The sequence below is a fragment of the Mustela lutreola genome, chromosome 12 (genome assembly GCF_030435805.1).
Source record: "Mustela lutreola isolate mMusLut2 chromosome 12, mMusLut2.pri, whole genome shotgun sequence".
Classification (NCBI taxonomy): Eukaryota; Metazoa; Chordata; class Mammalia; order Carnivora; family Mustelidae; genus Mustela; species Mustela lutreola.
Window position 1 is genome coordinate 84,831,507 of NC_081301.1, and position 26,979 is coordinate 84,858,485.

The window sequence follows — 26,979 nt, forward strand, 5'->3', positions numbered from 1 at the left end:
CCACTCTATTTTTAGGCTCTTTTTAGCATTTGACCTTATATTCATTTAAAGTTTAGAAATCACAGTTGTATGCCTATGAAGAGTAGCATGGTGAGGTCACTGCAATTCTTGTTCTTTGGGGATGACTAAAACAGTGTTCCTTGCTTTTGTTAAATATTTACTAGCCCTACCCTCACTGAATTACCTGGGGTTTGTAAGCCCCATGATTGGAAGTTCTCATTTTTCCCCCTAATAAAATGTTTACAGAATGGCAGGGTAAACTCACTTTTCCCCCTTCATCTTTTACGGTATCTTGTAATGTGGTGGTGGTTACAATGGAAGGCAGACTGAGCTCACACAGTCCATCTGTTTCTGTAATGGAATCATAATTATAATCATCTTCATAATCTTAAACGTCATGAAATATGATAACCTATAGGCCATTAGTCCACAGACTCAAGAAGAATATCGATGATCATAATTTCATATTATGGAATGGTCCAAGATCTGCATTTTATGTAAAAAGGTGGTCTTTATGTGATTGTGGAAAAAAAATTATTGGGTGATTACGGATCTTGCTTTGCCATTCTTTTTCTTAGATCCCAGTAAGAATCTCAAATTTGTAGCTTTTATGAATTTTTCTTCTTGATGGTGCAGAAGAAAAAAGTGGTAGTTTGTGATTTTAAATTTAGATAAAAGTTGATCTTTTATCAGTTATTTTTATGGTTCCTAATAAGAAACAGAAATGATAGATTTGATTACAGTGCCTTTTTCCTTCTTATTTTGAAATTGTTCTTGAAGTGAAGCTTCTGAGAAAAGATAGTCCCAAAAGGCTAGGACGGGAAGAAATGAAAGGCCTAAGTATTTGTTTCTGAATAATGTAGAATAACCCTGAGTCTTTGAATGCTGTCCTTTCTTGCATTGTTTTAGCTAGTATTCTCTTCTAGTTAAAACTTATTTATAAAGAAGAAGAAAGAAAATAAGACCTTTGATGATCACGATGATCCCCTAACTTCAGAAGGTTCTTTTTGAATCATGAAAAGAAAGATTAATAAGGATAATACTTACAATCATACCAACTGTCTTTTGATTTGATAGTGTTTTATGGTTTTAAAATAGTATCTATATTGTATTATAACTAATATATAATATATATTTAATACATAAATATATATTATATATTAAATATGATTATATGTCTATATATTGTATATTTATAAATATATAAACATATTTTTTAATTCTCAGAATTCTCAAGAATTCTGTCACCTTCATAAGTGTAATGAAAATAACAGCCACCAATAGTATATATACTGCAGTGTATCACTGTGAGACACATTACACACATCTCAGGTAATCCTCTTAATAACCTTACAGGCCAGATACTACTTCCAAATGCAGAAACCAGTGCTTAGAGAAATTGTTAAATACATGAGATTTCAATCCAGGTATTTAGGTTCCAAATTCAGCATTCTGTTAGTTAGGTCATGGTTGCTGCAGTGTAATTTGGAAAACAACATATGGGACTGTTTGGGGGTGACATAGGAAGTACTCAGCAAACCCTGATTTTTAGACCAAGGAAAACAATGGGTATTTATGGTACAAGCATTGAATATACTTTCAGATATATCACTAACCTAACAGAGGTTTTGTGTTTTTAATTTAGATGTACTGCAGGATGCCAGGTCTGCCAGAATTTAATCAGGTAAGACCTAGATAAATAAGATTTCTGTAAATATTTAGGCGCTTGGTTTAAAACTTATTGAGACAGCTCTCTTACAACTTGAATGGACTCAGTGAAAGGGCTTTATTGGTGTGTCCTATTTACCTTGCCAAAGGAAGATTTTTGTTTGTTTGTTTGTTTAGATTTTATTTATTTATTTATTTATTTATTTATTTATTTGAAATCGAGAGCACGAGCTAGGGGGTAGGGCAGAGGTGGAGGGAGAAAAAAGCAGGCTCTCCCCACCCGGATCGGGGACCCTGGGATCACGACCTGAGCTGGAGGCAGACACTTAACTGACCGAGCTGCCCAGGTGCCCCTCCAAGGGAAGTTTAAAAAGGAGATGTGGGAATTTTTTGAAGGATGGTGATTATTTGAATGCAATAGATTGATTACTTAAATTACCGAGACATGTAAATGGCAAGGGCCTTTGGCAAGAGCTTCTACCAACTGAAATACTTATAAAGCATCGCATTTTCATTTGCTTATGTTCTATTTTATTTGTGTGTTTGAGAGAGTGAGAGAGTATGAGCGGTGGGGAGGGGGCCGAGGGGCAGAGGCAGAGGGAGAGGGAGAGAGGATGTCGCAGGCTCCACACTCAGTGCAGAGTCTGAAGCGGGGCTCCATCTCAGCACTCTGAGACCACGACCTGAGCCAGCATCAAGAGTCAGACACAGCTGGGCCACCCGGCTGCCCCTGTATTGTATTTGGGTCACAAAGATGGTTTGTTCCTGTAGAGCACTGTGTTTGACCTATGGTTTGTGATCATACCAAGCTCTATTTCTTTTTTTTTTTTTTTTTTTTTTTTTAAAGATTTTATTTATTTATTTGACAGAGAGAAATCACAAGTAGATGGAGAGGCAGGCAGAGAGAGAGAGAGGGAAGCAGGCTCCCTGCTGAGCAAAGAGCCCGATGCGGGACTCGATCCCAGGACCCTGAGATCATGACCTGAGCCGAAGGCAGCGGCTTAACCCACTGAGCCACCCAGGCGCCCCCAAGCTCTATTTCTGACACCAGTTTTGACATGTGTGTGTTTTTTCCCAACACACCACCAGGTAATTAACTAGATTCTGCCAGCGTCTACATGGAGATCGCATCAGTTCCCATGGGTTAAGAGCCTAGTCACACTAGACTACCCTTCCTCCCCCTAGGTCAGGGGCCAGTTACAAGTCCACGTTATCACCTGTGCTTCTGACTGATAGGCTAGAGATCAGAGGTTCCCAAGAACTCTTCCGTGGGTTCAGTTAGTGTGCTAGCTGGGCTCCCAGATCCCAGAGAAACATTTGCTTACAGTTTCTTAAAAAGGATGTTATAAAAGATAAACAGCCAGATGGAAGAGATGCATAAGGCCAGCTGTGTGCGAAGGGGCTGAGAGCTTCTGTGCTCTTTCTCAGCAAGCCACTCTTCTAGCACACCCACCCCCCCCAACCCCCAATCACCAACCTGAAGTCTCTGAATGCCATCCTTTTGGGGTTTTATGGAGGCTTCATTATGTAGGTAGGATTGGCTGAGTCATTGGCCATTGGTGGTTGATTCTGGTTGAATCATTGTCATTCATGGTTGATTCAACCTTCAGCATCTTTATCTTTCTTAGCAGTTAGGAGATCTCAAGGGTTTTGGGCATCTGTGCCAGAAACGTAGGGCAAAGACCAAGTCTGTGTTTATTATAAATCATAATACATAACCTCATGGACAGAAATAACTCCAGCAGATTACAAATATTAGTGGTGATTTGCATTTTATTTTATTTATTTATTTTTTTAAAAGATTTTATTTATTTATTTGACAGGCAGAGATCACAAGTAGGCAGAGAGGCAGGCAGAGAGAGAGGAGGAAGCAGGCTCCCCGCTGAGCAGAGAGCCCGATGCGGGGCTCGATCCCAGGACTCAGGACTCCGGGACCATGACCTGAGCCTAAGGCAGAGGCTTTAACCCACTGAGCCACCCAGGCGCCCCGTGATTTGCATTTTCAACTACATGTTAGTAACTGGTTTTACCTTTCTCTTTTGTAAATGGAGGAAAATGAAAATTTCCTTAATTTTGGTCCTAGTTCACCTTATGGATTGGCTCAATGTTAAATTTATTTTTGTAAAAGAAAAAATCTGGAATCCCAAGTCTGGCAAATCATGGGGAAAGGAAAGCACCGTCATCCACAGACGGACGTGTAGAGGAAGGAGAAGGTTGCTGGGTGTATTGGTCTGCTCAGGCTGCCCTAATAGACGACCACAGACTGGGTGGTTTAAACAATAACAGTTTTATCTCAGAGCTGTGTAAGTCTAAGATCGAGGTGCCATCAGAGTTGGTTTCCGATGAGGCCTCTCTTATTCTGCAGGAAGCTGTGTCTTCACATGGCCTTTGCTCTGTACCCTGATAGAGTTCTGGTGTCTCCTTCTCTTTTATAGACACTATCCCTATCAGGTTAGAGTCCCACCTCCAAGACCTCATTTCAACTATTACTGCCTTGTAGGCTCTGTCTCCAGACATAGGCACACGGGGGATTAGGATTTCAACATAACAGATTCTGGGTGACTCGATTCATTTCCTCACACTGAATGAAGCTTTTCCATTGGACTAACCTCTTTTACCTTTCCTCCAATTATTTTTTATTTTTACTTTTCAGTAATTATTTACAATTTGCTAAAATTGAAAGCAAGTATAAGACTATATTGAAAAGAAGTGAAAAGGCTACATTTACTCCTTCTGCTTCCTACTTTATTCTCCAGAACATTTCCCGGGCAATATTTTCCCAACTTTGTAATCTTCAGAGGTAACGAATATGAATGATACTAGAAAAACATCTATTTCACACTATCCAGAAATTAAAAGTTGTCGAAACTTATCATTTTGGAACATAGCTAAGACCTTTTTTCATGTGGAGGGTGAAATATCCTGGGGTAGTTACTGAGCAGTCTGTCCTAGCCACTTCTGGTGTCATTTCTGTTATACAACAAATTCCCATGTTTGTGGCTCTGTTTCTAAGCTTTTTTCTTTTAGTGCCTTTGATCTACTTCTCCTTTTCCTGGTAAATGCAACTGTTCTTCATTATTACAGTTTTGGAATGTATCTTAATATCTGACAGGGCGAGTCCACTGCACTTTATTTTTTTTAATACCAGCTTACTCTTTTAGACAACTTGCACATTCGTATGAATATTAGAATCGCTTTGTCAGATTCTCTGAAAAATTCTTTTAAGATTTTGATGGGTATTTTGTAGAATTTATTAAAATAATTTGGGAGGGATTTGGCATTTGGCAGCTTTACAAAGTTGGTTCTCAAGGTAAACTTTTAGTTAGTGATGTATAATTTGGAACTTCTGAAAGTTTTAATTCTAAAAGGATGGGACATGGATGCTTTAAAAAAAAATTAGGGGTAATTGGTTTCTTCTATGGGGTCATCATGCCGCAATTTAATGACCTGGTAAAAACTGGAATGAACCTATATTGATTCAAGTGAAATGGATTAGGCTCGAAAAATACTTAGAGCAAAGAGGGTTCAAACTGAAAAATGGTCCTTTGCAAGGTCAGTGACTTATCTTTCCAGGTGTGAATTAGGGTTGCCTGCAGTCGTTCATGTTCTGTTTAGAAAAACTCACAGGGAAGTGAATCATTCAGCTTATGAATAGATGTTTTTCCTTTTTGAAGACTATCGCTCATTCTGAAAGATAAGCAGGTGATACATTTCTCTCTAGCAGATTCTGATTATGTGTGTTCTGTGAATTTGAGATTATTACTCCGGCCTTTGAGTCAGGGGCCCTCCATATACAACTCCGAAATGGTCCTCTGACTTCTTGTTGTCATCCTGTTTCCTTGCTTAGTTGAACCCCATAACTTGTACACGTTTTTATGTTGCTTTTCACACATACACATACAAAAAAGCCTGAATCACTCAAAAAGCTGAATAACTTCTTTACATATAATAGATATATGAAAGTTCTACATGTTCAAATTTTAATTTTTCTTCCTGATTTTTTAAATTAATGAAACAGGAGAAGGTTATCGTCCTGTCACCAGTATGATGATTGTTATAGTTAGTTAGTTTTTATATAGTTTTAGTTTCAAAGAGATTTAACCCTCTAATTTGCTTCGTTTTGTTACACAATAGAAATTATGGCCATGTATCGAAAATAATTTTTAAAACTTTATTTGCAGGAACATTTATTAAATATTCCTTTGTAATTATACCGCCTATATTTATTATTTAATTTATATTCATAGTCAAGCCTCGTATATGGCTATTTTCTTGTGGTAGCTCTGTATTTATTTATTTCTCTGAAGTTGAATGTTTTTCGGCATTAATGTTCTTTCCTTTTGATGTACATATTATGTTTTACATGAAAACATTTTCTGAGTCTCCTTAAGTATTGCATGTTAGAGATTTTTAGTTTTTTTTCTTAACAGTCTTGTTGAGATATAATTGATATGAAATAAACTGCACGTATTTAAAATGTACAATTTGATTTTTTTTTTTACCATCTTAACCCTTTTAAGTGTATAGTTCAGTGGTGTTAAGTATATTTCTGTTGTTGTACAACAGAACTTTTTCATCTTGCAAAACAAAAATTCTGTGTCCATTAAACAATAACTCCCCGTTGGCTGCTCCTTCCAGTCCCTGGCCACCACCATTCTACTGTCTGTCTCCGTGGATTTAACTACTCTAGGTACCTCAAATAAGTGGAATCCTACAGTACTTGTTTTATGACTGATTCATTTCATTTCTACAGTACTTGTTTTATGACTGATTCATTTCATTTAGCATAATATCCTCAAGATTTATCCCTATTGTAGCGTATTACAGGTTTCTTCCCTTTTTAAGACTGAATAATATTCCATTATATATATATATATATATATATATATATATATGCATGCCATGTTTTGTTTACCCATTCATCTGGATAAACTTGGTATTATGAATAATACTTTATAATACTTACATGAACAATGGACACTTGGTATTATGAATAATGCTTTATAATGCTTACATGAACATGGGTGTGCACAAGATTTTTAGCATTTTTTTTTAAACATTCACTAGATGATTTTAAGGTGCAGCTAAGGGCGAGGCCCGCTGAGGGGGTTTCAAAACTCAGAAGATAACCTAGTGATATTAAATCTAATCTAAATCTTATGTGAGGTTTTAAAAAAATTGTCATATATGCCATCTGTATATTACCTTAGGAAAGTGTAGAAACATTACACCTGCTTTCTGTTTTGACATTGTGTGTTTTCTATTCTGAAACTGGTTTTCATCCCATATTTAAGGTGTTACTGTGGGCGACTGATTGGAGACCATCAGGGGATAGATTATTCCTGGGCCATCTCAGCTGCCAACGGTAATGAAAATGAACAATGGTCTGTTGAAAAGCATACGACAAAAAGCCCTACAGACACATTTGGCACTATTAATTTTCAAGATGGAGAGCACACCCACCACGCCAAGGTTCGCTAATAACTCACATTATTTTTGCTTGTTTTTAACAGAGGATAACCTCCAAATGTTTCTGCAAATCTTCTCTCCAAGTGTAGATGATCAGATAACTGAGTTTTATTGCAAAAATTATCTGTGTTATTGACCTCTTTGCAAAAATGACCTGACCCTTCTCTCTCCTTTCTGTCTGAGGGACATGGGACCTTTCCCGGGTGTGGTGTGGCAAGCTTTTTATTTGACCCGTTTTAGCAAGCTTATGCCTTCTCTATGGGGAATAGCTTATAGCTCTTGAGACAGTTGCAAAAGGGCTGTCCTTTTGTTAAGGAATGGAGGAAAGTCCCTGCCAAAGGCATGGTTTTAGCTGAAGCAAGGGCGTAGCCATCACTAGTACCTTGTGGCTGTTCCTGCCTGCTATGTCCTTGTGATGATTGTCCGTAGGCTTTCCAGGCCAGTTTTGCTCCTGTCCCTAATAAGATAATTTTGCATGTAATTTGCATAATACTTACGGGTCAGGTATCTCTCAGGTGTTTTTTCTTGAGCTTATTAATCACCTGCTGCTTTTTCGGTGTCCACTCCAGGAAAGCTTAGAATCAGCTGTACCCTGGAATGTGACCATCAGTTGGATGGATTTGAAACAACAGTTCTTAAGAATGCAATCATAATCAAGTTTTGTGATACAGTAATCTACACTTCCAGTTTTTAATTCTCTGTGTTTAGCTTTGTGTATTAGCTTTTTGTATTGGTGTTCTCTTTAGTTGGTGAGAAAACTGTCCTTATCTTCCTCTGTAATCTTTTTTAAAAGCTGACTCTCACATAACGCTGCATGTAATTTTCCCCTAAAGTTTTTGTCTTCTTCCTTTTGCTTTTATGTTGATTCATGATCCCCTTCATTTCCTCATTTTTTTCATCCACTTGACAAAGATTTATTAGGTGCTCATAATTTGCTATGCCCCAAAGAGCTCATGTTCCATGTACTAACTGCTTACAGTCTAGTGAGGGAAACAGGAGATAAATATACAGTTACCCCGTGTAATTGTAGGGTGTGTATGGGGGTGCTCTGGCTGGGAATATAGGGTTCTTTGAGAAAATGGAAAGTGTAACTCCCGGTTTTCTGAGGCAGTGTGTGTGGGTCAAGGAAGCCATCGGGAAGTAGGGACAGCTAAGCTGAGATCAGAAAGGTGAGTGAGGTGTTTGATGCCAGCTGAGTTAGAGGACTAAGAACATTCTGGGCTTAGGGGAAGGCCAAGGGAGAATATGGTGCATACTGGAGAACGGAGAATATGGTGCATACTGGAGAACTGAAAATACGGTTCAGTGGATCTCCTGATCACTCATAGGTTTTATGCTTAGCATTAGATCCTGAATATCTGAATGAATTTTACTCGCTCTCTCAGAAGAGAAGAAGCTCCCTTTTATATGAAAGCCCAGAACTGTACTGCTTGCTCACTGTGATAAGCAGGAAAGCTGCGAGATCTGGTTACTCATTTCCCACCCAGCATTGTCCTTCCCAGCTTTATCCCTACCACCTCATTCCACAAATGATTTGAGGGAAATCTATGTCTGAGTTCGTTATAAAGGAGGGGGCGGGGCAAGAAAGTCATTAACCTTCGGCACCATCTTGGCACCATCTTCCGTTGGCCTTTGGAAGAAAAGACTAGTGCTGATAATTTAGTTAATCGAGGTTGTTTATCTGACATCTCAAGGAGGAATATCTTCTAGGACTAAAAGGACTTTTAAATGAAAGAGAGGCACCTGAGAGAGAGTTGAGCTCAGTGGACACACGTCAGAGCTGTCTCCTCTGCCCTTATTCAAGATCTGGAGCAGCACAAACCATTTCTCAAAGGTCAACTTGTATTTTTTCCCGTTACTTGAATATGTAATAAAGCCGTGGCAACTCATTTTCCTCACTTGCAAACTGAATCCTGATTATCCTTAGGTTCTATTATATTCTGTGATGGCTGTACCAACTCGATGTTCAGTCTAACATTTTAATAAAGGGATTATGTTTTAAGAATTTCAAAGGTAAATAGGCAATTGTTTTAAGTCACTAGTACTTTCTGGAAGATAGGTGATGATTCTATTTGCCTTTGTATGAAGGTCTCTAACTGTGGTTCTTTATGGTATAGTTTCCTAATTCATGGTTTATTGTCCTTATTCCTATAAATCTGACTTGGTCTTGTTAGCTTATGCTTGAGGATGGCACACTCCTCTCATTATGATTTTAGGTCTGTATGTGGCTGCGTCTGTTGGGAAAAGAGAGTCAGCCATATACCGTGGTCTTGGGCAAAACACAAAATGATTCTGGTCTTACCTGCTGATTCAGATTTCTCTGATCTTTTCTTTGTGTTGCACTCCCTAGTCAAAAATATGACTCTTATGAAAAGTACTTATTTTGGAAAAATGATGGGCTAGTCCTATATAAAGGGAATGGTTAGAATTTAAATTTATAGCAAATATACATGCTCCTGGATCATAATTTGATTTAAATTATGGAAATGTATGAAATCTCAAGTCTATTAGAAGTCATGGTGATGTGTTTTTTAGAATATAGGTGAGGTTCGGTGGGTGAGGTCCAGAGCCCACCACCAAGAAAGAATTCTTGAGCCATCTTTGGTGCAAAATGGTGGTTTATTAAAGCACGAGGACAGGACCCTGTAGGCGGAAAGAGCTGAGGCACTGAGGCCCTGAGGTGTGGCTTATATATATATATATATATACACTAGGGAGTTGGGGTCATAAAAGGGAGGTTTCAAATGCAGAAGAGGACCTACAAGATAATGGAGGCCTTCCCATTGTAAGTTAAGGTTGTTTCCCCTCTAGCAATGTATTAGCATTACAATAGTTGGGAGAGCCCTGGAAGAATGTCACACACATCCCACACAGGGGTGGGGTGGGGGTGGGGTCAGCTTGTGCTTTGTCTTCAGCTAACCTCCTGCTCCCTCATCAATAGCATGTATGAAAAACCCCACTTCACCTATTTCTAAAAGCTTTTTTAAAAAATGGGTTTCCTAGAGTAGTGGTTTTTGCCAGTTTGAAGCATTTCTGCCTCATCTCAGACCTTCTGGAGAACATTGGTGGGCCAACCCTGAGAGTCAGAGGAAGCCTTCCTACCGTGACTTGCAATTCCCAGAAGGAACTTACAGGGGGTGTGGGATCCTTTCAAAGTAAATGTTTCCATTATACAAAGATGAACTTTTAAAGAAATTTCAGACACTTCCTTTTAATTTTTGGCCATTTCAGTGGCCCTGCTGTGTGCTCATTGTTACTGGCATGTAGTTTTTCCTATTTTATGTACATGTATCTGTGCATATTTTCCAGTATATTAGGACTTCTTATGATACAAAGTTGGATCATCTGTTACATTTAATGTTGAAAGAGTGGAAGATGGAACTGCCAAAGCTGGTGATCTCTGTCCATGGGGGCATCCAGAACTTCAAGATGCCCTCCAAACTTAAAGAGATCTTCAGCCATGGTTTGGTCAAAGCTGCAGAGACAACAGGAGCGTGGATAATAACAGAAGGCATTAATACTGGTAAAGTGCATTCCCTGCTTCACTTAAAAAAAAAAAATCCCTCTTTATAACTGAATCTGGTAAGTGTGGCTCCTAATCTCTGCTCTGCAGAGCTCCCAGGAGACATGGTGACATGCGCAAGAAAGACAAAAAGCGTAATGACTAGGAAAGAACCCAGAACAGTCATAGACCTTTCCTGGAATGCATTTTTGCCATTGTTAAATTATGCTATTTTAACACAACTTTGGGTAAACTTCTGGCGAGGAAGATAGTCTTTTCCTGAACTTAAACCATGGTGAGGTTTGAAAGGATGCGGAATCCTTCAAGTATGGAGTATGTGGGCTGGGGCGTCAGGTTCAACAACAGAAATACAACGGAGTAAATCTGAAGATCGGTTGGCTTTATTAAGCAATTTATGAATTAAGCAGCAACCTATTCAAGTAAAGAGATGCTCACCGGTTTAAGAAATGGGAGGTTTTTATAGGAAGGGGAGTGGGCCAAGGAAGTTATTAGCAAAAGAAAAGGAAGGATTGTTACAAGGAAGGTCCTCTTCCTTCAAGGGGAATGGCAGGGGGTCTAATCGCGCAGATTACCTCATCTTCCCTTGTTGGGTGGGGGGGGGGAAGGTTGGGATGAGGAGAGTTCTTGTGACCGATTACCTCGTTGGTACTGATCAGAAATTTTCCAAATGAAAGGTTAAGACTACATTTCTGGGGGAGGTTGGAACTACAATTAGGTTAGATTAGGTATTAAGCCCCAGTCTGATAACTTGGCATAAGTGATTCCATTTTGGCCCCATGGTGTCCCTTTTTAAGAACATAGCCTTTATTTTACGTACTGCTCGTGTGTGTGTGTGTGTGTGTGTGTGTGTGTGTGTGTGTGTTTTAAGTGAAGACCGATTAAGGAATACAAATACAACAGTGTGAAGACTATTAAAATAGTTCATATAAACAAAAGAAATGAGAAATGAGACATACTAGGAGCTTTCTTAAGCAATAATCAAGATCTGACCCCATTCAACCACAGCTCCTTGGGGCCTGACTGCTCAGGAAGGGACATCAGCAGCAGAATCCCCTGGAGCTTGCTGGGAATCTCAGATACTTCCCAGATCTCAGATACTTCCCAGACCAGCAGGACCAGGATCTGCATGTTGACAACACCCCCGGGTGATTCTTACACACATTTCAGTTTGAGACGTGTCACTTAGCAGCTTCTGCCTGTTCTTGAGCTGCTCCTCAACTGTTGTTGAACATTATCTGGCACGAATGTTTGACATTTAATTGGATGCCAGAAGCCTTATGTATAAAGCATTTGGATAGATGCTGTGGATGAAAAATGAGTAAGATACCGGCCCTGGGTTTAGTGACAAGGTGGACTGTGATAAGAGTGAGCAACTAAGCACCATCAGTGCTGACTGGGTCACGGTTGAGATACAGAGCATGTGTTGGGAATATAAGGAAGAGGAAGACACATCCCACTTCCTCCTGAGGGCACCCAAGGAGGCATGGAGAAGGATATAGCACTTGCCATTGGCCTTGAAGGAAGGGTAGGAAGGATCCTCCTAGACAGAGGTGGCAGTTCAAGGCCAGCCACACAGCTGGAGGTGAAGGCACAGGTAGAAAGAGGCATTAAGGCTACAGGTTGGATGTACCCGTGGCAGAGGACAGGGACATGGGAGACGGAGCCAGACTGGGTGCCCTGCTGATGGGACTGAGGTTTTATTTTCTGTCTAGCCTGGGGCCTCAAAGGAATTTAGACAGGAAAATGCATAGGAAATGATGCAGTCAGACTGGTTTTATAGAGAGTCTCAGTAGACAGTATGTACTAGGCCCACATGTGGGATGCCGAAGTGCATCCACCAGCCCCACCGTGCCGGTAGCCCAGGCCAGACCAAGGGAGTCCCGATCTCTACTGCCGCGGATGGTGGCATAGCTGATGCTGACACTCGCCGGTGCTCCCGATCCCCGATTCTAGAAAATGGCTCTGGGAAAAGTGCAAAAGATAGGGAGGGTTGAAAGATGGCAGAGAGGGGAAATGATGAGGCGCTGCGCGTCAGATGGTTGCGGCAGGTAGAGAGTGTGTGTGTGTGTGCGCGCGCGTGTGTGCGTGTGTACGTGTGTGTCTGTGCTAATGACACATACAGGACCCAGACTATAGATAACAAGGGTCAGTGGCGCAGTGCATACGGCGCCACATACGGCAGGATTCTAACAATATGACATCCTGGAAAAGGCGAAACTGGAGACAGGGAAACGATCAGTGGTTGCCAGGGCTGGTGGCAGGGGGTGAATAAGCGGAACACAGAGGACTTTTAGGGCCGTGAATCTGTTCGGTTTGACTGACAGCGACGGGTATAGATCATTATGTATTTGTTCACACCTGTGGAATCTACAGCCCCCATCCCAACATAAACTGTGGTCTTTGGGTGAGAATGATGTGTCAGTGTGGGTTCATCAGCTGTGACAAATGTACCATGGGGGAAGGTGTTTAGATTAGGGGTACAAAGGAAGTCTGTACTACTGGCTCAGTTTTATGTAAACCTGAGCCTCAAATTGTTTTAGAAATAATGTCTGTTTAAAAAAGAAAAGTCAAATATCCTGGATTGGAATACAAGCTCTACAAATTACCAACTCTATAACATTGGGCTAATTATGTAACTTCTTTATGACTCAATTCTTGCCTTTAAAATAGATTAAAGTTTCTACTTAAAGAGTAAATACCTGTGAAACACCTAAAAAAAAAAAAAAAAAAAAGCACCTGGTGCATTTTAAGTGTTTGATCAATGCTGGTTATTATTATTATTATTGCTATTAATTCTAGAAGGTCAAATATGAATGCATTAGTTCTGGAATATTTATGTCTATAAAGCTATTAACTTAATTTGCTTCCATGAAGCAAGGGGCATTTCTGTAGGATGTTCTGCTGGGACAGTTGAGAAGGTTAGAGGAAAAAAAACATATTTAGAACATTCATGTTGGCATCACAGGGCTTTCTGGTCAGTGAAAACTAGGGGCAGGACTGAGGTTGTAAGCCAAAATTGCCCAAAGGGAGAGGAGAATTGTTTAGGTAAAGAGGTGAGTGATAGGAGAAAGAGGTGTTAAAAGAGAACAGGAAGCCAGGATATCAGAAATTCATTCCACTGCCCTAGCAACTTTCCCTAAGAATGGTCCTTTGCATATACCCATGCCCATTTGTCTCTTTCCAGCAATCACACCAGTGTTTTGCATGATTTGCATGTTAAAGTTTGATCTCTGTTGTTCATAGGTGTGTCCAAACATGTTGGGGATGCCCTGAAAGCCCATTCCTTCCAGTCCTTGAGAAAAATCTGGACAGTTGGAATCCCTCCATGGGGCGTCATTGAGAACCAGAGAGACCTTATTGGAAAAGATGTAAGTGGGCATCCCATTCACAGCCAAAGGCAACGAATGTGTATCTAACTGCCAACTCAGCGCTATCCCTGGGTTTCTTCCTTTCTTTCTTGTTTTGTTTTTTTTTTTTTTTTAAAGATTTTATTTATGTATTTGACAGACAGAAATCACAAGTAGGCAGAGAGGCAGGCAGAGAGAGAGGAGGAAGAAGCCTCCCCGCTGAGCAGGGAGCCCGATGCGGGGCTCGATCCCAGGACCCTGGGATCATGACCTGAGCTGAAGGCAGAGGCTTTAACCCACTGAGCCACCCAGGCGCCCTAACACTATACCTGGGTTTCTAAAAGGTATCTCAATGTAGTATACCCAAGTCAACTTTCGTCTTCCTACTTGGCCTATCTTAGAAAATGATCTTATCCTTGCAGTTGAAGCCAAAAACCTCAGACTAATCCTGGAATGATCTGTCTCAATACCTCAAACCTAATCCATCAGTAAATTATCTCAGCTTCACTTTAAATATAAAAATATACCTGGAATGATCTCTTTCACTACCCCACTGTAACTGAGCAGGTCCAAACCACCATCATCTGACCCCTGGACGATTGTAGTAATAAGCCTTCCTTTCTCTTGTGCTTCTCACTTCTTGTCATCTAATCTCAACACAGTAGCCAAAATAATTCTTCTAAAATATAAATCAGATCATGCTATTCCCCTATGAAAAACCCTTCAATGGCTCCTGTCTTGCTGAGAGTAATGGTCGAGTTTCTTGTCGTGGTGTGTCTGATAAAGCAAGGACCATTCATGAACTGACCCTTCTCTTTCCTTATCTTGTACTACTCTCTGCTTTATTCATTCCTGTGTATTGATTCTTTGATCCTGGTTTTTTTTCTAAATAAGGAACAGACTTGTCTAGGTCTGTGTATAAGAATAGTGTGTGTGTGTGTGTGTGTGTGTGTGTGTGTGTGTATTTTAAGGTTTTATTTATTTATTTGACAGAGATCACAAGCGGGCAGAGAGGCAGGCAGAGAGAGGGAGAAGCAGGCTCCCTGCCAAGCAGAGAGCCCAATGCAGGGCTCGATCCCAGGACCCTGGGATCATGACCTGAGCTGAAGGCAGAGGCTTTAACCCACTGAGCCACTCAGGCGCCCCAATAGTGTATATTTTTGATGAAAATTACCAAAGGTATGAAGAGGAAGTATAACCACCATTAATATCTTGGTGTGTAGAATTTTTTCTACATATGTGTACGTATGTATAATAAAAAAATTTACATAAAAAAGTAGTAACAGAAACCCATTAAGGTAAATCTGTTTTTTATTTTTATTTGTTTTTGTGGATTGTTCTTTGGATTAACTATTTAACAGTTACTTCTCTATATCAATTAGCATAGACATGTGTATGGTTTAACTTTCATTTTGGAAAATCTCACACACATTAAGGAGTAGAGAGATTAAAATAATGAAATCCTGTGTACCCATCTCCCAGCTTCAGCAATTATGAAATTAGACCAGTTTTGTCTCCTCTCTTCTTTATCCATTCCCCACCTCTTCACTCCAATATTTTGAAGCAAATTCCAGACATCACATAGTGTCTCTGCTAAATATTTTAACCAGTATTTCTAATTTAGCAATTGATTTACCAATACTTTGCTATTTCTTTTTTTTTTTTTTTTTTTAAAGATTTTATTTATTTGACAGAGATCACAAGTAGGTATAGAGGCAGGTAGAGAGAGAGAGAGGAGGAAGCAGGCTCCCCGCTGAGCGGAGAGCCCAATGCGGGGCTCAATCCCAGGACCCTGAGATCATGACCTGAACCGAAGGCAGAGGCTTTAACCCACTGAGCCACCCAGGTGCCTCTACTTTGCTATTTCTAAATACCAATAAGTAGATATTTCTGAAATATATGGACAATTAAAAATATATAAAGACATTGCCATTTTCATGCCTAAAAAATTAAAAATTAATTCCTAAATATCAACAAATAGCTAGTCTATTTTCAATGTTCTGGTTGTGTTTAATTCCTTTTTAAAAAAATATTTATTTACTTGAAGGAGTGAGAGACGGAGAAAGAGAGAGAGTGCAAGTAGGTAGGAGGGCAGAGGGACAAGCAGAGTCCGTGCTGAGCAGGGAGCCCAACGCCTGGCTTGATCCCAGGACCTGAGCTAAAGGCAGATGTTTAACCAATTGAGCCTCCCAGGTACCCTAGTTGTTTGCTTTCATTATCCAGAAAAGTTTCCTGTATTGTGATGGGTTGAGATGTCTCCTGAGTCACTTTCAGTCTTTTTTTTTTTTTTTTTTTTAATTGTTGTTAGAGAAGGAGAGGAAGAGGAGCTGAGGACAGAGGGAATCCCAAGCAGGCTCCATGCCTAGCATGAAGCCCGATGCAAGGCTGATCTCATGACCCTGAGATCATGACCTGAGCTGAAATCAAGAGTTGGATTTCAGCTGGCTGAGCTACGCAGGTGCCCTGCAGTCATTTATTTGACAGAGATCACAAGTAGGCAGAGAGGCAGGAAGGGAAGCAGGCTTCCTGCTGAGCAGAGAGCCCGATGTGGGGCTTGATCCCAGGACCCTGGGATCATGACCCGAGCCGAAGGCAGAGGCTTTAACCCACTGAGCCACCCAGGTGCCCACCACCACCCTCCACCCCCCGCAGTCATTTTTAACCTATGGATTGTCCCTCCTTCTCTCCCTCCCTCTCTCTCTCTCTCTCTCTCTCTCTCTTTTTTTTTTTTTTGGTGCAGTTTATTTGTTAAAGAACTAGGTCATTTTTCCTGAAGAATTTCCCATAGTTTGCATTTTACAAATTTAGCCTGTTATAGTAGGGTTTAATGTATTTCTCTGTCTCTTGTTTTTCCTGTAAATTGGTAGTTTGATCCAGAGGTATGATCAAATACAAGTTATTTTGTGCGAGTTTATGCCGTAAGAGATGGGTCCTTTCCTTGTAACTTATGATCATCTTTCTTTTTATGATGTCCTTGCATAGATTCATGATCTCAACTGAGTTGCAAATGATGATATTTAATTATAGTGTTCTTTATTAGCTAAACACTCTGTAAAGAGAAACATATTCTCATCAACGATTTGTTTTTACTTTGTGGTACAGTTGTATGAGAAAAGGCAGAATGCTTGATTCTTTCTCTTTATCTTCCAGTTTTCAAAGCAATGATTCATTATCTATCATCCTTCAAGGTGAACAGTGAGATTTTTTTGGTTCATGAATTGAAACATACCGAATATTAAATATGTTTCAATTCATCTATTCTAGCTATTACTCTTAATTATGTCTGAGCTATCCCATTTTGGCCAGTGGAAAATTTTCAAATTATCTTCTGAGTCCTTTTAACACAATTCTAGTTGTTTTTCATGACTTCCTTGTGTTTTAGTACTAAAAAAAGTTTCAGGCTAATGGTGCATATTTTTTTCCTCCTTGAGAATGGCTGGTTGCTTTTATTGGGAAATTGTATTCTGGGGTCAGAGTCAAGGTCCTTCTCTGACCTTCCCTCATATCTTTACTCTGTTCAGGTAGTGTGCCTGTACCAGACGCTGGGCAACCCCCTCAGCAAGCTCACCACACTCAACAGCATGCATTCTCACTTCATCTTGTCCGATGACGGGACTGTGGGCAAGTATGGAAATGAGATGAAGCTCAGGAGGAACCTGGAAAAGTACCTGTCTCTGCAGAAAATACACAGTCGTGAGTACCACGGAGGCTCAGCCACCAGGGCCTGGCTTGGGGATACTATGGAGAAAGGCATTCCTTTGTCATCCATACAGAGTAGAGAGGTCCAAGCTACTCCCTGCCTTAAATTAACATACGTGAACCCATAGTCAGAAGAAAGCAGAAATGTGGAATTGTGGGTGACAGGAGAGAGAGGAAGAAGTCTTGGGGGACGGCATAGTCAGGAGAGGTTTTCTGGAACAATGGAGACTTTAGCGTAGCCTCTAGCTGTCCACAGGGCAGGATGGGTGGAGGATGGTTGTGTGTGTGGTGGGGGAGGTGTTGACACCAGCATGGAGATGACTGAAGAGCAGGAAGGAGACTGGCCTGGGAAGAGTCGGGGCATGAGTTTGACTGTCAGGGAAGATGTGTTTCATATATGGTGGCATGCCCCAGATAGGAGAGCATTAAAACCAGACAGGGCTTTTAGCAATAGAACCTTTGAAGGTTTCAGTGTTGTGTGCTGCTTCCACGATGCTTCAAGATGGCCATTTTGGTAGTGTTAAAAAAACAAAATTCAGTTGAGTAAACTGAAAGATCTTACTAGCCTTCTTCAGTGATTCATCAGTTGGGCCGCATCCCATCTGGCAGGTGGAGAGGAATTCCAAGGAGCAGGACAGAGTGGAAGACTTTTATAGGCAGAAGGAGGTGTGGCAAGGGAGTTCTTCTAACAAGGAGTGGATTGTTTTGGGCAAGGTCATCTTCCTTTGGGGGAAGGTGGGGTGGGCGTGGGGGTCCTACCAGGCAAATGACTTCACTAGTGCCAACCAGATAATTCCAGACGGACTGGTTAAAGGTTACATTCCTGGGAGAGGTTGCAACTGCAATTAAGTTGAGTATTATGTCTTGGTTTGCTGATGTGGAGCTTAGCACAAGTGACTCTATTTTGGACCTATTGTCTCTTCTTTAATAGTAGTATCTGCAGGAGGGAGAAGGGGGGAGAGGGCCAGAATCAGCAAACATCTTTGGGTGGAGAGGTGGAAACTAGGTGCTGCCTGAGCAATGGAGACGTTTTGTCCAAGGCAGCAGAAAGTGGGCTTCTGCCTCTTTCCGTGAGTTAAATCTTCCACAAAATCTCCCCACTGTTGGGGCAGAAGACCAGGGAGCCAAGGCCCTAGGGAGGCTCAAGTCCTGTTTAGTCTTTGACTTTGGCCTTATATGTTGAATGTCCTTTGAGTTTTTCACCTTGATCTTCTGAGGCAGCAGAATGTATGAAGTCAGATAGATCAAAGAAGCTGTATCATCTACTATCTATGTTCTTGGCCAAGGGAGTTAACATCTGTTAAACAGTGCTCTTAATATAAAAGGGAGGAAACTGTCTACCTTTCGTTGTGAAAATTGAGATAATGTACGCTTGCTGTGCCTGCAATAGTGTTGGGTGCATAGTAGGCCCTCAGTAAATGTCTGTTTCTTTCTTTCCTTTTATCCTCCTTTGATACAGGTGTAATCTCGTCTGCGGCAGTGGTGGTGGGGTAGTGTGGGAGGGACCCTGGGAATTGTTGCCAGTCACTTAGAGCATAGTGTTAATGAAGGTTGGAGGCTCATTTAGGTAAGGAAAGGGGAGAGGGGATCGGGCATGTGGTCCTCTGTGGAGTGGGTGTAGGTGGGGGGGAAGGAGAGCCACAGAGCAGAGAAGATGAGGACAGGTGTGAGACTGACCTGAAGAAGAGTCTCTGCAGGAGGGCTCCCTCGGGGTCCCAACTCTCAATTACCTGAAATGTCCTGTTGCCTCTGCTGACCCATGCCCACCACCGAAATTGCTTAGGGTTTTCGTACAGCGTCATAATGTGTGCCCCCGGAGAGCAAAGTCTTGTCTTTCTTATTGCCTGCTGATTCTCCATTTGTGCATACAACCTGAAGCTTCCACATAGCATCAAGTAACATTTCTACTTTCAAAGACCTTGAAACTTGGGACTTATTTGGAGAGTTTTACTTTGTGTGTAAAAGTCCATTTTATGTGTGTAGTCCATTCCCGTGGATTGGTAACAATTATTATTCTAAGGAGAACCAATAGGAAGGAACAAAAACAGTTAAGACACCTACATGCACACACATAGGAAAGGAAGAAAGGAAGGAGCGAGAAGAAGGAGGAGGAGGAGAAGGAAGAGAAGAAGAAGAAAGAAAAGAAAAGCCTCCAACAGACACCAAATTCTTACATAGCAGAGCTGGTCTTCGTGCCCACCATGCCCACTAGGGAGGCTTTCTACCATATTTGTACTGCTTAAAGAGGATTTATTTGGATGGAAAAGACTTAAATATTTTGTTGATTTCTTTCATTTCTTTTCAGCTGGACTTCTTGGAGTCCCTGGAAAACCCTTGGTACTCGCCAAGAGTACTTAGAAAAAAAAAAACCCCAAACCCTGACATCATAAAGTTGCTATAGGAATTCCTGGGTTTCGCCATTTGAAATGTGGCCATTGTCAGTTCCTAAGCCCCTGAGGATAGAAAGCATATAATCAGATGCCTCTGTATCTCTTTAATATCCAACTCTCAGTGGGGGAGAGTGCTTTCCTGGGATGTCCATCCTAGGACCTTTTAATCTGGAGCATGATATCATATTCCTGCCTAATCCTGGGGTCCAAGGGTAGAGGGAGCTTCCTGGTAAGATTTTTCAGCAAGAAATTGACATTTTTCTCTTTTTTCTTTTCTTAAACAAATTTAATTAGTAGCATCAGTAAGATCCTTCTTGTGGAAAACAATCACAAATATTTTTAGTTTTGTGGGAATTAGTTATCGCTTCTAGAAAGACATACCTAATAGAAATTGAATTCCCTCTTTACCCTTATTCTTTTGTGATGATAAAAGTGCTATATACTGTCATATTCAGGTAAAGCAAAGATAACATATAGTAGAAGGAAGGGTTTTCCATAATTTCACACACACAAAAACCTAACCATTGTCACCTTTTTCATATATATGCTTTCAGAAATTTTCTACACGCCCACAAAGCAATATTTTTTTTAAAATGAACGCTAGGTTTGTATAATATCCATGCTGCTTTTGTAGTCTTCCCCTCCCCATGAATGCATTCCCACATCAGCAAGCATAGTTCAAAACATTTTTAATGGCTGTGTAGTATTTCATTATATAAGGTATAAGATATTCTCTTATAAAAGTTTTTTCCATCCATGTCAATAATTTATGATTAAGGGAATATTTATTTGAATTTTCTTCTAGTACTTTTACGTGTTAAGTATAATTTTCTTCATCTCATTTAGCTTTTATAAGACTATATTGTTAGAGGAATCCCATGACTATCAATTGATGTATCTTAGATTAACTTTTTAGTGACAGGGAGAGAATAATGAGGTAGAAGTATATGGAGGAGGAAAAGAAGTAGAATCTCAGAGCAATCAGACAGACTGAACTCCATGTTTGGATACCTGCTAAGGCACCTCCCTCACCCCCAGCTCCCACCCCCACCAGATATTTGTGGAGTCCAGGACAGGGTACACAGGAAAGCCCACATATTATCTGTTAGAATATTTAAAAGCTTTAAACCAAGCTAACAAACTGTATAATGTTTTATCCTTTTACATTTGTCCATATAGCTGGAAGGCCAAGGTTTGAGTTCAGCATCTGGGAAATTCGGGAGTTCTGAGCCAGAGCCAGGACTGTCTCGCCAGCCTACATACAGCCTGCTCTCTGCTTCTCTTTCTGCCCTTGGCTCCATCCCTCTGTGCCAAGGGCTTCACACATGTACTCACCTGCACACCCCAGCCTGTATGTCCAAGCTCGACCCACCTCTCCCCTATGCCCCAGAGTTATGGGCAAGTATGTCCTGCAGGAGGACGTAGCTGGAGCAGAGGCTTTGGAAGCCCCTAAAGGCAGGAATTTTGGGGTTGAGGTCAACTCTGGTAAATAGGGAAGAGGGCATAGAGGCATCCCTCAAACGTTGGTCCTGTAGACTCTTCACTGTGAGGGGAGGGGCGAGACTAGACGAGGGCCTGTTAAAGTTGGGGCCCAGGAAAACATCCTCTGATGGCCAGGTGAGTGTGATATTGCCTGCTGATTTTTCTGCTTTTAAAAAATAAAAATAATGATTTAAATATATCGATGCATGCACTGTGTAGAATTTAAAGAGGTCTATAGAATAAATAAGGTCCCTTTCGAATGTTTCTCCAAATCCTGCCCTCCCTCTCCAGTATTAGTAGTTTGATGTGTACACTTTCAGAGTTTTCTGGTTTTATATATATATTCCATATATATCCAATGTGGATATGTATGTGTATAAAAATGTGTTTGTATATATACACACACACACGGGTATTTGGATATATAAAAATGTATATATGTATATATATAATAAATGCATATGTAACTGTATATATGGATATGTATGTATAATAAACATACATTTATACACCTATATGTATTGGGCAAGCATACACAGAAATATATATAATGCAAATATTTATAAATATATACTCATGTATGTGGTTTTAAAAATATAAAAAGGATCATACTACATATTTCATTCTGTAACATTTTTTCACCCAATATATTTTCTTTAAAAGAGTTATCCATCCCATCTTGTTCTTAGAATCAGACTTAGAAGTTGATTAAATTAGCAAAAGGTTTATCATTTTAGCAGGTGAGTGATAGATGCATTGGGATCCATTATATCATTCTGTTTTTTCTTTTTTTAAAGACATGTTTGAAGTTTTCCACAATGAAAAATAGAGATTTCTTGAAGACTATTTAAAAAAAATTTTTTTAAACTAGTGAAAACCCTTAGCTACCTTTTTAGTCGGGGAAAAGCTTGAAGATGCTCTCACCATTATTTCTGCAACTTTATGGAAAGTGCAAGCTTCTGGCTTGGTCTTGAACTAGGGAAGCCTGAGTGAGTCAAGGAAGGAAGAGGGTGAGCGCAGGTAGCAGGTATCTGGGGTGATTGAAAGACTTGTGTCCAGGAAATCAAAATGGATGATGGGCCAGCGTAAGGTTTCTCTGTAACACTTTGGTATTACTTGTCCTCTGAAACAGGTTCAAGACAAGGTGTGCCCGTGGTGGGGCTTGTGGTGGAAGGAGGTCCCAACGTCATCCTCGCCGTGTGGGAGACTGTGAGGGACAAAGATCCCGTGGTGGTGTGTGACGGCACCGGCAGGGCCGCCGACCTCCTGGCCTTCACCCACAAACACCTAGCAGATGAAGGGTGAGTTGTGGACTCCTCAGCTGTCAAACCACAGTAACTATTTATTCCTCCATTTTATTCCTCCATTGAAGCTCTGTGTTTGGGTGGGACGCATATCCTGGGGAGACAGAGATTAGACAGGAATTAATTTTTCAGTGATTTTTATATGTATGGATTAATGCCCAAATGCCCTCCACTGATACAAGTCGCTGTTTCTTTCGCTGAAGAATGGCCTGCTTCTCTCAGGGGTTCTTGAACCTTGCAGGGGATCGGAGTGGGGGGTGAGGGAGCACTTCCACAGGGGAGTGAGGGAGAGAGTGCTCCGGCAGTTGCTCCATAAAGTTGAAAAAACCCTGCAGTGAGTGAGACTAGCGTGGGACCCAGATCACCTTTAGGATCATTTGTCATTAGTGAGAACAGAGGAACTGGGGAAATCAGCAACCCAGCATTAAACTATGGTCTTTTTATGAAAGGTTTTAAATCTTTAAAAAAAAAAAAAAAGCAAAATTTTATTTATTTATTTATTTATTTATTTATTTGAGAGAGAGAGTGAGAGAGTATGAGCAGGGGTGAAGGAGAAGGAGACTCCCTGCTGAGCAGGGAGCCCCATGTGGACTTGATCCCAGGATCTTGGGATCATGACTTGCAACATGGGGGCTTAAGTGGGTAGGAGAAGAATAAATGAAACAAGATGGGATTGGGAGGGAGACAAACCATAAATGACTCTTAATCTCACAAAACAAACTGAGGGTTGCTGGGGGGAGGGGGTTTGGGAGAAGGGGGTGGGATTATGGACATTGGGGAGGGTATGTGCTTTGGTGAGTGCTATGAAGTGTGTAAACCTGGTGATTCACAGACCTGTACCCCTGGGGATAAAAATATATGTTTATAAAAAATAAAAAAATTAAAAAAAAAAAAAGTAGATGCTTAACTGCCTGAGCCACCCAGGTGCCCTAAGGTTTTAATTCTTTAGCCTTTCCAAATGAAAAAAAAAATCTTTTTTCTAGCTATCCCTATATCTAGTGTGGTATTTCCAATTTCAAAAGTGTGGTATTTCTCCTGTGTAAGTAAATATAATGCCTATGAACTAAAATGTCGACCCCACCAATTTACTTAAGTAGACATGGATTGGAGCTCTGTCTGCTCAGGAGCCTTGCCCAAGAGTGCGTTCTTTCCAGGACCATGGCAGATCCGTCCGTGCTCGCTTTCAAATTTAGCCTCTCCTGGTACCTTCCTTCCCTCTGCTTCCTGCCCACTTGCTCTCAGAGCAGAAGTGTCCACGGAAAGCTTCTCATTCAGAGGCGACCCACAGGTGCTCTTGCCTGAAGTTACTGGCTTGTTCCCTCCTCTGCACTGTGCCAAGTCGTGACCTTTTCTCTCTCTCCCAGGGCTCTGCGGCCTCAGGTGAAGGAGGAGATCATCTGCATGATTCAGAACACTTTCAACTTTAGTCATAAACAGTCCAAGCACCTTTTTCAAATTCTAATGGAGTGTATGGTGCACAGGGATTCTGTGAGTATGATAACTCAAATGACTTTAAAACTGATAATTTGTACCAATCATAGTATCTGTTTCCACAACTTTTAAAAATAAGAACTTTTAAATTATTTATTTATTTTAAAATATTTTTTATTAACATATAATGTATTATTTGCCCCAGGGGTACAGGTCTGTGGATCATCAGGCTTACACATTTCACAGCAGTCACCATAGCACATACCTTCCCAGTGTCCATCACCCAGCCACCCTATCCCTCCCCCTAATCCCCCCAGCAACCCTCAGTTTGTTTCCTGAGGTTAAGGGTCTCTTATAGTTTGTTTCCCTCCCGATCCCACCTTGTTTCATTTTTTCCTTCCCTACCCCCCATAACCCCCTGCCCTGCCTCTCAAATTCCTCATATAAGGGAGATCATATGATAATTGTCTTGCTCTGATTGACTTATTTAACTCAGTATAATACCCTCTGGTTCCATCCACATCTTTGCAAATGGCAAGATTTCATTTCTTTTGATGGCTGCATAGTATTCCATTGTGTGTGTGTGTGTGTGTGTGTGTGTGTGTGTGTGTGTGTACCATATCTTCTTTATCCATTCATCTGTTGATGGGCATCTAGGTTCTTTCCATAATTTGGCTGTTGCGAACATTGCTGCTATAAACATTCGGGTGCACATGCCCCTTTGGATCACTACATTTGTTATCTTTAGGGTGAATACCCAGTAGTGCGATTGCTGGGTCGTAGGGTAGCTCTATTTTCAACTTTTTGAGGAACCTCCATACTGTTTTCCAGAGTGGTTGTACCAGCTTGCATTCCCACCAACAGTGTAGAAGGGCTCCCCTTTCTCTGCATCCTCGTCAGCATCTGTCATTTCCTAACTTGTTAATTTTAGCCATTCTGACTGGTGTGAGGTGGTATCTCACTGTGGTTTTGATTTGTATTTCCCTGATGCCGAGTGATGTGGAGCACTTTTTCATGTGTCTGTTGGCCATCTGGATGTCTTATTTGCAGAAATGTCTGTTCATGTCCTCTGCCCATTTCTTGATTGGATTATTTGTTCTTTGGGTGTTGAGTTTGATAAGTTCTTCATAGATTTTGGATACTAGTTCTTTATCTGATATGTTGTTTGGTTTTGTTGACTGTTTCCTTTGCTGTGCAAAAGCTTTCAATCTTATGAAGTCCCAATAGTTCATTTTTGCCCTTGCTTCCCTTGCCTTTGACGATGTTTCTAGAAAGAAGTTGTAGTAGTTGAGGCTGAAGAGGTTGCTGCCCGTGCTCTCCTCAAGGGTTTGGATGGATTCCTTTCTCACATTGTGGTCTTTCATCCATTTTGCGTCTGTTTTTGTGTGTGGTATAAGGAAATGATCCAGTTTCATTTTTCTGCATGTGGCTGTCCACTTTTCCCAACACCATTTGTTGGAGAGACTGTCTTTTTTCCACTGGACATTCTTTCCTGCTTTGTCAAAGATGAGTTGACCATAGAGTTGAGGGTCTCTTTCTGGGCTCTCTATTGTGTTCCACTGATCTATGTGTCTGTTTTTGGGCCAATACCATACTGTCTTGATGATGGTCACTTTGTAATAGAGCTTGAAGTCTGGAATTGTGATGCCACCAACCTTGGCTTTCTTTTTCAACATTCCTCTTGCTATTCGAGGTCTTTTCTGGTTCCATATAAATTTTGGGATTATTTGTTCCATTTCTTTGAAAAAAATGGATGGTATTTTGATAGAGATTGCATTAAACATGTAGATTGCCTTAGGTAGCATAGACATTTTCACAATATTTGTTTTTCCAATTCATGAGCATGGAACATTTTTCCATTTCTTTGTGTCTTCCTCAATTTCTTTGATGAGTACTTTATAGTTTTCTGAGTACAGATTCTTTGCCTCTTTGGTTAGGTTTATTCCTATGTATCTTATGGTTTTGGGTACAATTGTAAATGGGATCAACTCCTTAATTTCTCTTTCTTCTGTCTTGTTGTTGGTATATAGAAATGCAACTGATTTCTGAGCACTGATTTTATATCCTGACACTTTACTGAATTCCTGTCTGAGTTCTAGAAGTTTTGGAGTGGAGTCTTTCGGTTTTCCACATAAAGTACCGTATCATCTGCGAAGAGTGAGAGTTTGACTTCTTTGCCGATTTGGGTGCTTTTTATCTTTTTGTTGTCTGATTGCTGAGGCTAGGATTTCTAGTACTATGTTGAATAGCAGTGATGATAGTGGACATCTCTGCCATGTTTCTGACCTTGGGGGAAAGCTCTCAGTTTTTCCCCATTGAGAATGATATTTGCTGTGGGTTTTTTCATAGATGGCTTTGATGGTATTGAGGTATGAGCCCTCTATCCCTACAGTTTGAAGAGTTTTGATCAAGGAAGGATGCTGTACTTTGTCAAATGCTTTTTCAGCATCAATTGAGAGTATCATAGGGCTTTTTGTTTTCGTTTTTAAAGATTTTATTTATTCATTTAACAGAGAGGGAGAGTCCAAGCAGGGAGAGCAGCTGGCAGAGTGGGAGGGAGAAGCAGGTTCCCTGCTGAGCCAGGAGCTGGATGTGGAACTCGATCCCAGGATCATGACCTGAGCCACCTAGGACTCCCGAGAGTATCATATGGTTCTTGTTCTTTC

At 40.7% G+C, this 26,979-nt stretch overlaps 1 protein-coding gene across 3 annotated transcripts in view; it reads left to right on the forward strand.

The window, feature by feature from the left end:
• Positions 1 to 26,979, forward strand: part of TRPM6 (transient receptor potential cation channel subfamily M member 6) — a 166,239-nt gene that overhangs the window by 48,125 nt on the left and 91,135 nt on the right. For all 3 annotated transcript variants that reach the window (XM_059142330.1, XM_059142327.1, XM_059142328.1), the window contains exons 3-9: positions 1,646 to 1,684; positions 6,963 to 7,140; positions 10,447 to 10,660; positions 13,904 to 14,028; positions 17,529 to 17,700; positions 22,711 to 22,879; positions 24,247 to 24,370. In XM_059142330.1, coding sequence (XP_058998313.1) covers positions 1,646 to 1,684; positions 6,963 to 7,140; positions 10,447 to 10,660; positions 13,904 to 14,028; positions 17,529 to 17,700; positions 22,711 to 22,879; positions 24,247 to 24,370 — 1,021 coding nt within the window. The remainder of the gene's footprint in view (positions 1 to 1,645; positions 1,685 to 6,962; positions 7,141 to 10,446; positions 10,661 to 13,903; positions 14,029 to 17,528; positions 17,701 to 22,710; positions 22,880 to 24,246; positions 24,371 to 26,979) is intronic.